This window comes from Barbus barbus, assembly GCF_936440315.1.
Source record: "Barbus barbus genome assembly, chromosome: 34".
Taxonomy (NCBI): Eukaryota; Metazoa; Chordata; class Actinopteri; order Cypriniformes; family Cyprinidae; genus Barbus; species Barbus barbus.
In genome coordinates this window covers 11,934,030-11,946,229 of record NC_136762.1, presented here as the reverse complement: position 1 = coordinate 11,946,229, position 12,200 = coordinate 11,934,030, and the positions used below count along the sequence as shown (strand labels likewise).

At 36.3% G+C, this 12,200-nt stretch overlaps 1 protein-coding gene across 2 annotated transcripts in view; it reads right to left on the bottom strand.

The window, feature by feature from the left end:
• The window catches only part of rpa1 (replication protein A1), a 35,447-nt gene extending 24,528 nt beyond the window's left edge, over nucleotides 1–10,919 (bottom strand). The window contains exons 1-9 of one of the 2 annotated variants that reach the window (XM_079391716.1): nucleotides 10,721–10,919; nucleotides 10,206–10,253; nucleotides 9,734–9,812; nucleotides 8,690–8,798; nucleotides 7,967–8,055; nucleotides 7,731–7,805; nucleotides 2,853–2,970; nucleotides 2,637–2,739; nucleotides 2,498–2,566 (exon numbers count right to left, since the gene is read on the bottom strand). In XM_079391716.1, coding sequence (XP_079247842.1) covers nucleotides 2,498–2,566; nucleotides 2,637–2,739; nucleotides 2,853–2,970; nucleotides 7,731–7,805; nucleotides 7,967–8,055; nucleotides 8,690–8,798; nucleotides 9,734–9,812; nucleotides 10,206–10,253; nucleotides 10,721–10,753 — 723 coding nt within the window. In that variant the 5' untranslated portion in view covers nucleotides 10,754–10,919. The remainder of the gene's footprint in view (nucleotides 1–2,497; nucleotides 2,567–2,636; nucleotides 2,740–2,852; nucleotides 2,971–7,730; nucleotides 7,806–7,966; nucleotides 8,056–8,689; nucleotides 8,799–9,733; nucleotides 9,813–10,205; nucleotides 10,254–10,720) is intronic. The other variant, XM_079391717.1, reaches the window with a different exon arrangement.
• Nucleotides 10,920–12,200: the final 1,281 nt, after the last annotated feature.

Genomic DNA, 12,200 nt, shown 5'->3' with positions numbered 1-12,200 from the left:
TTCCTTCTTTCAAATTCATTGTGGACCTGCAATTGTTTGGTTACCCTCTTTCTTCAAAATATCTTCTTTTGTGTTCAGCACAAGAAAGAAAATTAATACAGGTTTGGGACATCATGTGATTGAGTAAATAATGACAGAAATTAAATTTTAGGGTGAACTATCCCTTTAATGACAGTGGGCAGCATGTTTAGTACTGTCCCTTTAAGACCTGCACGCATCTAATATACAGACACGCATTAGCCCAAAAAGATAACTTCAGTAATCAGGCGCTGTTAGACAGGCTTTTTAGTGTGCGCGCTTCAGGTGTACGGGCTCAGAAAAAGTGCATGCCTGACCACCGTGTGAATGAAACGTTTAACTGGCAAGGCTTTAAAACACACGCAAATAAAGTACTTTTGTGATTGCGAATAAGTGCAGTGTCCCGTGAGTGCTGAGCCGATGCTCCCTATACGCAGAATACGCAAGCTGCGTAGGGCCCCCGAAACACCAGGAGGCTCCCTTGCTCTCAAAGAGGTTTTAATTTTAGTTTTGTTTTTTAGCTTGGTTATTGAAAACATGAATGATCATTTATTTTAATGCGGTGCGCTGTCACCCTCTCTACGTAAAAATCAGTCAAATCATGTAATGTGAAATGTCATACAGTCTCTTGCTCGAGACTAAAAAAATGAGTTGAAAGCATACCGAGCCACGGAAGAGATAATGTTTCTCAAGCGCTCTCCGCGAGTGCAATTCGAGACGGCGTGAAACACAGACAAATGAGTTACATCCAATCTTTCATCCCAACATCCCCCCAACCCCCCCACGACAAAGTTTTGCATAGGGCCCCCAAAAGTCTAGGATCGGCACTGCGTGAGTGTAACTCTACCGCTGAGTTAACACTGATGAGAATATATGTTGCGCTGAACAGTATATTAATACGGCGGCACCAGAACTGCAACTGATAGAACGTGCGCTGTAACGTGATACTACGTTATTTCTCCAAAAGCAGATTGAAGACATTTTTATCGTCCACGATCAAAAATAGTCATATCGCATACCCCTAGCTGTCGGTCATTTAACATTTCTATCGTAAAACGGTTGACTAATTAAATGATTTGCAGCTTCATCTTACCCCACTCTCTTTCAACGTTAAACTGATGCTTGTCATGCTTTGCGCTCAGCATCTTTGAATGGTAAACCCCGCCTACTTTGATTTGATTGGCCATCTCAGTCATTTGAGGATTTGATCTGAATTGCCTAGTATGTGCAGTGGTCAAGTTAATTCTCACACTTTAATGGTATTCATAGCTTCTAACAGGCTGTGTGACTATGAGAAGTTATTACTCCAAAATGTACGTCAGTATGAAGTTTTCCCTATTGCTCGCGTACCAGCGATTATCCCTCTGCGTGCCACTGTTGACACGAGTTCTGTAGGTTGCCGACCTCTGGCCTACACAAATACAAGCATAGACAAATACAACAGAACAATGTTACAAATAAAATAAGGTCAGCATTATTCAGGTACATAAATGTAATAATTAAGAGTAAAATAACACTGCATAGTGTTTTATAAATTAAATGGAGATTCATCTGTCAAAAATGTGTTTTGTTGTTTGATGAGCATAACCCTTTAAGACCTGATGCACGTATCCAATATAATCACATCGGATTTCTTTCTCAGCTGTTCTCGTTCACTTAAAGGGGTCATATGATGTGGCTAAAAAGAATATTATTTTCAAGGTTCAAAAACACATTTTCCACATACTGTACATTATTGTTGCTCCTCTATGCTCCGCCTTTCTGAAACGTGTAGATTTTTACAAAGCTCATCGTTCTGAGAAGCGAGGTGTGCTCTGATTGGCTTTCTATCCAGTGCATTGTGATTGGCCAAATACCTCAAGCGTGTGACGAAAATGTTAAGCCACGTAGACGTGGGGGCATGTTTGAATGAGCCGTTTTAGGAAGGCGTGGCAGAGCCTTAACTTTTATAAAGAATATCTCTTTGGGTTTGAGACTTTAATCTTTGCAACTTAACAGATGTCATCTATGCACAAAGAGCTTGTAACACTCCAAAGACAAAGGAAAACATGACGCATCATATGACCCCTTTAAGACATAACTGACTGCATTTGCCAGAAATGATTGTCGAGATCGGTATTGTGTCGTAATATTGTGTGCATGTGTCTGTTCAAAGGCAAGGAGTGAAGGAGTTAAGTGGGTTCAGTTCGGTGTTCGCGCGCAGTCTCTCTCTCTCTGCATGTGCGCTTCATGCTTGTGCGGCTGAAAACAGCGAACAAATAGAAAACAGTGCGAGTAACAAATAGAGTTCCCTTTTCTTATGCTGGAATGGTTTAAAAATCGCTTGCTTGTGTGAACACGTACAAATGATTAACTTTCACTATTTTATGGTTAAACTTTGCAATTAATCCACGGATCACATGCGTGCCCAACCGTGGAGCTTGGTCCGTACAGATCAACTACGATCCGTTCAACCACTAGAACATATAGTAGGCCTTACCTTTCCCTGCTCGATGAGGGAGTAGAATTTGTCCACCTCGTTATTAAATCCAGTTGCTCTGATCTCCCCCTATAATAAACAAAAAGCAAGTTAATACTCTTTCTAGTTTCTAATCTGGCCACTGCTAATGAATGCTTACGCTTTCATCCACAAGCTCCATGGAGAAGAGCTTCCCATCCCCTCTGGAGTTACTCCATGTGCGGATGGCACTCTTGTTGGTGACTCTGGCTCTAACAGTCCATCTGAAGAAAACAACACACTCTTATTAAATATGAAAACACAGTATGTTATGTGACATGCAACAGTCAATTGAATTGGAAAGAAAAATATTCAGGGGTGTGAGATTTAGACTGACTTTGACTGGTATGGATTGAGGCTGGCAATGGGAACAACTTTAGAGCTGCCTCCAGGAGTGTTGGGGGCAGCCATGGGCTTTTTCCCAAAGCTCTGAGCAGAAGGTCTGTTCATTGAACCTAATGAGTGTAAAAGAGAAAAATCACACATCACTGCAAAGAACTAAGGATGCAACGATACCATTTGTTCAGAACTGATACCAAAAAATTCTGAGTATCTGCCGATACCAGTGCAGTTTAAAAAAAAACAAAAAAACATTTGTAGAATTTCTATACTTCTGTGCTGACCTGATCATCACTCTTTTGTGTGTTAAACACAATCTACTACATATAGATAACCTCATTTTAATGAAAAAATATATAATCATAATCTATGCCAAAAATACTATTATAAACTAGGTTAGTGGATAATTCAGCAGCAAAAGATACTCTACAAAATTCATCGGTGCACAATTTTATAAAACCTAGTGAAACATTTTTATTTACAAATAAGTGTACGACTAAATCTTGTAAAATGGTACACATTGCTCTTTGTATTGTTGTAAAATACATTCATGAAAAAACAAAATACATTTATACATATATAAATATATACTCTAAAATTAAAAGACATTTCTTTTAAATCTATAGCACAGTAATGAAGACAGCAACATATGATAGATAGGACAGAACAAGAAAGACTATAAATTATCTTTCATTGCGCAAAAGTATTATAATACGAAAGGCTCCAATACAGAGCGGCACAAAGCGCTTATGCGCATCCCGTGCGCAGAATGAAGTGCTTGAAGCGACACGGAGTCACAGCGCGCAGGCTGCGCAGCCATCCGAGACGGCACAGAAAAGTTCAAAGTACAAAGGGAAGAGATATTGATACGTAGTGTATTAAATCTGAGCCTTAGTTTATTGATCCTTGTCTTTTAACAGTTTTAAACCTCAGTTACTGTGCGCTCTTGAAGAGAGTTTGACTGTGGTAAACGAACGTGACACACAGTTTGAATGCTGAATGGAGGATGACAGACAGCTGCAGCAGAGAGAAGAGTTTACATTAACTTGAATTTAACGACATATTCATCTGTACCTCAGATTAAACTATGGAACAGCTTCAGAACACTTGAAATATAGTGTACGAAAACTTTATGGTGCTTTATAATGTTTTTGTGCCTTTCGTGGGGCTCCACAATAACACAGAATAGTATACACAATATCGGATTTGGATCGGTCTCGTCTAACCGATACCCGATCCGCAGAAAATGACCGTATCGGAGTCGATACCAATCCTGAGTATCGGATCGATGCATCCCTACAAAGAACTCTAATAAGGTACACAATCACAGACACCTAGAGCACATTTTGAAATAATGACTGACTGTAATGACAACACTTCTGAAACAACCTTTTGAGGCAATCTTGAAAGTGTGAATTAAAACAGCTGTCGGATACAGCTTGTGAATCCACATTGAAGTTAAAACTGTCAAAGAATATTAGACTCTGTGCTCAAAATGCACAATTAAAATTTCTTCAAATGCTTTTTGATGACAAAAAAAGGTATCTGCATGTTAAAGGGAATGAAATGAAGACTTCATTCTTGGGAATAAAAATTACATTAAAACAACAAAAAGCAGATCATGAATTGTCACACCATCAAACACAAGGTCACAAACACCACTTGATGGCTAGATGCTTTGGGGTTTCCACTACAAAACTATATTTATATATTCCTTAGTGAAGTAATATTATATCCCTCCTCAACAAATCACATGGTTTTACATTCACCACTGACAGCACAGGACAAGTTACACATTTAAGTTTAATACTTATGAGTTGGATCGAATCCCTGACAAGAAGTGCAAGCAACTGCCTATTATTAGTCATGATATTGATAGTCATTCACTAGCACATGCACAGTAACTAAAGGAACAGTACACCAACTGCAATATAATTCCTAAGAAGACAAAGAGAACCCAATTAAACAAATGAGACAAATATATTTTCTTTGTCGTTTATTTATTCAGGAAAATGATTAAATATGCAAAAGTGGCAAAAGTATGTGAATCGCTTGGATTAGCAATTAACCCTTTAGGCGCCAGGTTTTTTTTGGAAAAAAATCTGGATTTTGACATCAAGATTTCAAAGGCTTGTGGCTTGAAAAGGCTTAAAGATAGAGATCTACTGTAAATTAGAAAAATGTTTATGTGGGGTGTAAATATACTCATCTAATTTGCATGTTATGACATCATCAGGGGGCGGGCCTCTTGAATTTCATAATATTCAGGAAATAGTAGATATTGAATTGATGTTTGAACTTATTTGCATGTTGTTGTTTTTTTGTCTTTTTATCCTCATTCCAAATGATCAGGAAAAGGAGGAAATCAACAGTAAAACAGAAGAAAGTAGTAAATTATTACTATATTACTGGGCCATAGTAAAATACATGTACCCAGGGCTTGACATTAAGCATTCTCATGTGGTTGTCCTTCGGACAAGTAAATTTGTCATTTACTTGTCCGAGTATAAAAGTTACTTGCCCAGAGAGATTTTTTTTTTTTTTTTGAGTTATAATTATTTATTGTAGTTATACAAAAACACATTTAGTTTATTTAGTTAGATTTTTTTGTTTTAAATAAAATAATGAAAAAAATAATAAAGTGTGATAATACTGTTGTATTTTAAAATAAAAAGGGAGTATTAATTACAAATACAATTATTTTATATTAAACCTAAATATAAAATGCTAATATTTACTTCTTTATATATGAATTTTCAAACTTAAATTTAAAATGTTTTAATTAGAGTTCAATTTAATCACAATTAGTATAATAAGACATTTGGGGTGTTACCAAACAAATTAAATCAGTATCAACAAAATTCATCTTTGCAATGCAGAGGAAACACAGAAACTGCATCTGAAGTGGAATAGATATATTTACCCACTGTTAATGCAGCTCTGAGGGACATGTAATTGCTTTAATCTGTAGTTACAAATGAATAAATAATGTTTTGATTCAGAAAATGTTGAATACTGATATTTGAAAAAAAAAAAAAAAAAAAACTGTAAATATGAAATTAAAACCACCAGTAGGTGGCATCAAGTCACTGTTAATAAGTGATTCATTGCGACTGAACCGAATCATTTAAACGGTTGGTTCATTATGGAACGAAGCACCGTCATGTTGCTCAGAGATGCAGAACAGTGCTGTGGCTGGGTTTGCAATTGTTTTTGTTGGTGAAACAGAGCAAAAACAGGAAATATGGTGTCTAAAACATAAGTCTCTTAATGTTAACTTCTTGTTTATTGAACTGTTATAAAATCACATTTGTAATCATGATGGTTTTTGAAAAACCAGCGCTCGATCTTCGTGTGAAACTATATGAAATTATATAAATATATACATTTTCTTCTCCCATATCTTGAATTTTCTGATCATTCTTCATGCATTGTAATGCTGAATCATGCAGTGAAAGAACGCACTCGCACGTGAGCTAGTCTAACCTAGACGACTTTAGGTAATATATGCGTGCACTCTGTAGGTGTGTTTTGATTCTTGCAGTACACTCGATAAAACAACAATTACGAAATTATCGCACACCCCTATAACAAAGGCTATATCATAACTATAGGCAGTTATTGTTGTTTTTGGTATTGACTTTTTCAAGTTATTTATCCGATTGGGCAAGTAAATTTCTCTTTCACTTGCCCGACCAAAACATTCAGTTGTCCCGGACAAGCATTCATGTCGAGCCCTGTGTACCTATTTTTTGTATAGGTACACAGGGAATTCAAGGCCACTGTTACCTTCCCGAGAAGTGGTCGACCAACAAAGATCACTCCAAAGCAGAACGTGTAATAGCCTGTGGGGTTGCAAAAGTTCCCAGGGTAACTTCTAAGCAACTAAAGGACTCTCTCACATTGGCTAATGTTAATGTTCATGAGCCCACCATCAGGAGAACACTGAGCAACCATGGTGTGCACGGTAGAGTTGCAAGAAGAAAGCCACTGTTCTCCAAAAAGAAAATTACTTGCTAAAGATCATGTGGACAAGCCAGAGGACTATTGGAGAAAGGTTTGATGGATGGATGAAACCAAAATAGAACTTATTGGTTTAAATGAGAAGCTATTATGTTTGGAGAAAAGAACACACTGCATTCCAACTTAAGAATCTTATCCCATCTGTGAAACATGGTGGTGGTAGTATCATGGCTTGGGCCTGTTTTGCTGCATCTTGGCCAGGACAGCATGCCATCATTGAAGGAACAATAAATTCTTAATTATACCAGCAAATTCTAAAAGGAAAATGTCAGGACATCTGTTTAAGAACAGAGTCTCAAGAGAATGTGGGTCATGCAGCAAGACAACAACCCCAAACACACAAGTCATTCTACCAAAGAATGGTTAAAGAAGAACAAAGTTAATGTTTTGGAATGGCTGAGTCAAAGTCCAGACCTTAATCCAATTAAAATGTTGTGGAAAGACCTAAGCAAGCAGTTCATAGTAGGAAACCTCATAGAAGTGGTTCTGCACTAAGGAATGGGCTAAAACTCCTACATGTTATTGTGCAGGACTGATCAGCATTTACAAGAAACTTTACCCTCAGTTACTGCAGCAAAAGGGGGGTCACACCAAATACTGAAAGCCCAGATTCAAATACAACGCACAGATATGTAACACTGGATCATTTTTCTCAATAAATAAAAGACAAAGAAAATATTTTTCTCTCACTTGTTTGACTGGGTTCTCTGTCTACTTTCAGGACTTGTATGACAATCTGATGATGTTTTGGGTCATATTTATGCAGAAATATAGAAAATTCGAAAGGGTTCACAAACTTTCAAGCAGCACTGTATATAATAAAAACTGATGACATTATGTTTTATTTCCATACCATCACTTCCATTCTGAGGCTGTAATGGACGTGCAGTTGGAGCCGGAGCTGCATTCTGTTGTGGCTTTGACTGGCCTGTGACACAAAAATTAGACATTGCAGGATAAATTTGATAAATACCTCTAGACAAGGTGACTGACATAGTAGAACCTCAATGATAACAACAAAATATAAAATGTTTTAATATGAAACTTAATAAGTTCCCATAAAATGTGACAGTTCAAATGTACTCTCACCCTCCACATAAGGAGTTGGGTCTCCAATTTTTCCTGCCATCTGGTCAGCAGACTTGATCACGTCCATATCCAGTATAACTACCACACGTCTGTGTACAACATCAAAAACAAAAGCTTGATAATATGCATTAATAAACATATGCTATTGTTAAAAGGTCTGAGGTCAGTAAGTTTTTTTTAAAGAAATCAACACATTAATTCAGTAAATATGCATTAAACTGATCAAAAGCGACAGCAGAGACATTTATAATTTAACAAGTTTTCTATTTCACAAAAACACTGTTCTTTCAAACTTCCTATTCAGCAAAAAATCATGGAGGAAAAAAAAACATCACGGTTTCCACAAAAATATTAAGCAACTCAACTGTTTAACATTGGTACTATAAAATTCTTCCTGAGCACCAAATCATCATATTTGAATTATTTCTGAAGGATCACGTAACACCAAAGACTGCAGTAGTTGGCTACTGAAAATTCAGCTGAGCAAATACAAGAATAAATTAAATTTAGAACGTAAAACAGTAATTTTGAATTTCAATAATATTTTAAATTGTATTTTTTTAATTAAATAAATGCAGACTTAGTGAATATAAGAGGCTTCTTACACAATTTTTTTTTAAATCTAATTGTGTATATATAAAACAGAGCCACAAAAATAACACATAAACATCCTGATAATAACAAGTGTGAAAATCAGATCAAGACCTGGAGAATAATGCTTACCGCCCATCTTTGAGAACATTAGTGACGTTTCTTTTCAGCATACACACACAGTTAGAGGCCAACTGGTTTTCCTCAGCCATGGGATTGAGCTGTGTGGAGAGCATGAATGCTGGATGCAAGGGGGAAAATAGACAAAAACCATTAAAAAATAAATAAATACATGGTGCCATTGATGAAACAACATTAGATCTTAAAAGGAACACTCCACTTTTTTTGGAAATAGGCTCATTTTACAACTCCCCTAAAGTTAAGCAGTTGAGTTTTACCTTTTTTGCATTTTTAGCTTAGTTTAGATCATTGAATCGGATTAGACTATTAGCATCTCGCTCAAAAATGACAAGAGTTTCAGGCGCTGTGTAATATCACTGCGCCTGCTGCACCCACGGCACAGCAGCAAAGTTCCTTGATGAGAGTATAGTTCCTAGCGATATCGGCATAGAAAATCGCAACTTTTCATTTTCCGGTAGTCTTTGTACACGATGTAACTACAGAAGAGTCAAGTTTTAAATAGGAAAATTATTGAAACTCTTTGGTGATTTTTGATGACCAAATGCTAACGGTCTAATCCGATTCAATTATCTATGCTAAACTAAGCTAAAAGTGCTACCGCCAGACCCTTAGATCGGCTGAATGGATTCAAAAACGGTAAAACTCAACTGTTTAACTCTAGGTGACTTGTAAAATGAGCCTATTTCCAAAAAAAAAAAAAGAGTTCCTTTAATTGCTAATGAACATAAACATCACTCACTCCTAACTTTAAAGAAACTCCTTGTCCAAATTATCCCAATACCAGCTTTCAAAGACATAAGCACCTAACATAGACATTTACATGTGTACCTAACAAAAATACTGCAGAAAAATATACGGCTTTAGTGCTGATGACAATCCAAATAAAGTCCCACATGTGAACTAAAGTAACAGCTGTTTTGCAAAACACTTTAAAGGAATAAGTCCAAAACAACATCCTGAGCATGGAAATTATATTCGATTTAAAGGACAGACATCAAATTAAATTAAACACATCTGAAAACTAATCAAACTTACAGGACATGGTGTGTAGCCCATCACTCATCATGAGACGGAAACGGGACAGGCCATTTCCCCCATCGATCTTACGAATGTTCTGGAAAGAATATTCAACAGAATAAAGTTGACTAGCATGAAAATAAATAGTCTTGTGCCTTAACCAAACAAAGAAACAAAAGCAAAAAGAAGAGCAAGTAAACAAAACATTACATAGTCACAAAACTGATACAATCAATGAAAACATAAGAACCAAAACTGTCAGATACACCTAAAAGTTTCAGTTTATGCCTACTGAAATACTACAAATAATGTTAGGTATAATATAAATGTAACATTACTATTTTATTTCTCTCAGAAATCACTAAATCTGATTATGGCATTAACCTTTGCAATATCTGCCTTGACATCACCATCCCTATTTTATAAAACGTAGTAACAAAATAATGATTAATTTGTAAATGGTGTGCAAGAAATCTGACAGTTAAGTTACCACACACTGAAGAACAGGGTTGCTGACTTCAATTCCTTTTGTCAGGGACTGAAAAGAAAAAGAACAAAATCACTCAACGATACAAACATTTTCAGCCGTTACCATATAAATCAAATTAACAATATTAGTAAATTCAAATAAGTGCATTATTTACCCCACATTCAAAACACAGCGAAGACAAAAAAGACAACTAACGTTAACTTACATGATCCATTTTCCATCTACAATGTCTCTGACTTTCTTATAACTGTTACACTTCAAATCAACTAACTGTTAATGCATGTAAGTTACATTACACAATGAGTTTACATTGAGCGGACAATATGTGTTAGCACGGAAAACTTGATTCAATCCACTTAACCTCGTTAAAACATACAATAATGGAAAATGTTAAAGCCGATCATTTGATTTTGTTTTACTGTCATACCGTTAGTGTGGATGAAAACTTGCTGGCTAACAGACTTAGCAAGTTCATGTTTGTAAACATTGAAATAACGCTACTGCCTTATTCTTACCTCAATCGCCCCTTCTGACAGTCGAACAGTCATACTTTAAAAAAACAAAACCAAAAAAACAATGCGAATCGAAGATTAAATCTTGCAATGATGATAGACAACAACCGTCTCTTGTAACAGCAGTCTCCTGTCTTCTCGCGCCAACTCTCACCAAACGCGCGAAAGTGAGACACACGATGACGCGTTTCCCGTTGCCAACAACTTCCGCTGAACTTCAAAATAAATATGACAGTAGGCGAGCCTTATTTGTTATTTCTTATTTTAAATTCGAATAAAACGAAAACTAAAAAGAATTTCAAATCACATGAGTCAATATTTTATTCACAATAGAACATAAATAATAAATGTTTAAACTGATAAATTTTACAATTTTATGCACAAAATGAGCTCATTTCAAATTTGATGTCTGCTATAGGTCTCAAAATAGTTGGACGGGGGCATGTTTACCATGGTGTAGCATCTCCTCTTCTTTTCAAAACAGTTTGAAGACATCTGGGCATCGAGGTTATGAGTTTCTGGAGTTTTGGTATTGGAATTTGGTCCCATTCTTGCTTGATACAGGTTTCCAGCTGTTGAGGAGTTTGTGGTTGTCTTTGATGTATTTTTAATTTAATGATGTGCCAAATGTTCTCTATAACTGAAAGATCTGGACCAATTCCGCACCCAGACTCTTCATGCTGTTGTAATAGCTGCAGTATGTGGTTTTTGCATGATAGAGTTTTAGTTGGCATCTGCAGATGGCACGGCGGATTGTGTTTACTGACAGTGGTTTCTAGAAGTATTCCTGGGCCCATTTAATAATGTCAATGACAGAATCATGCTGATGAGTGATGCAGTGTCGTCTGAGGGCCCGAAGACCATGGGCATCCAACAAAGGTCTTCGGCCTTGTCCCTTACGCACAGATATTTCTCCAGTTTCTCTGAATATTTTGATATGTTATGCACTGTAGATGAAGAGATTTGCAAAGCCTTTACAATTTGACATTGAGGAACGTTGTTTTTAAAGTATTCCACAATCTTTTTACGCACTCTTTCACAGATTGGAGAGCCTCTGCCCATCTTTACTTCTGAGAGACTCTGCCTCTCTAAGACATCCCTTTTATAGCTAATCATGTTACAGACCTGATGTCAGTTCACTTAATTATTTGCTAGATGTTCTCCCAGCTGAATCTTTTTAAAATGTCTTGCTTTTTCAGCCCTTTGTTGCCCCCGTGCCAACTTTTTTGAGACCTGTAGCAGGCATCAAATTAGAAATGAGCTCATTTAGTAGATAAAAGTGTAAAATCTCTCAGTTTAAACATATATGTTCTCTATGTTCTATTGCGAATAAAATATTGGGTCATGTGATTTAAAAGTCTTTTAGTTTTCATTTTATTCAAATTTAAAAAACGTCCCAACATTTCTGGAATTCGGGTTGTATTTAAACTTTTCTTTTAACATTTATTTAATGCCACACAATAGCAAAAGACACTTTATTAAT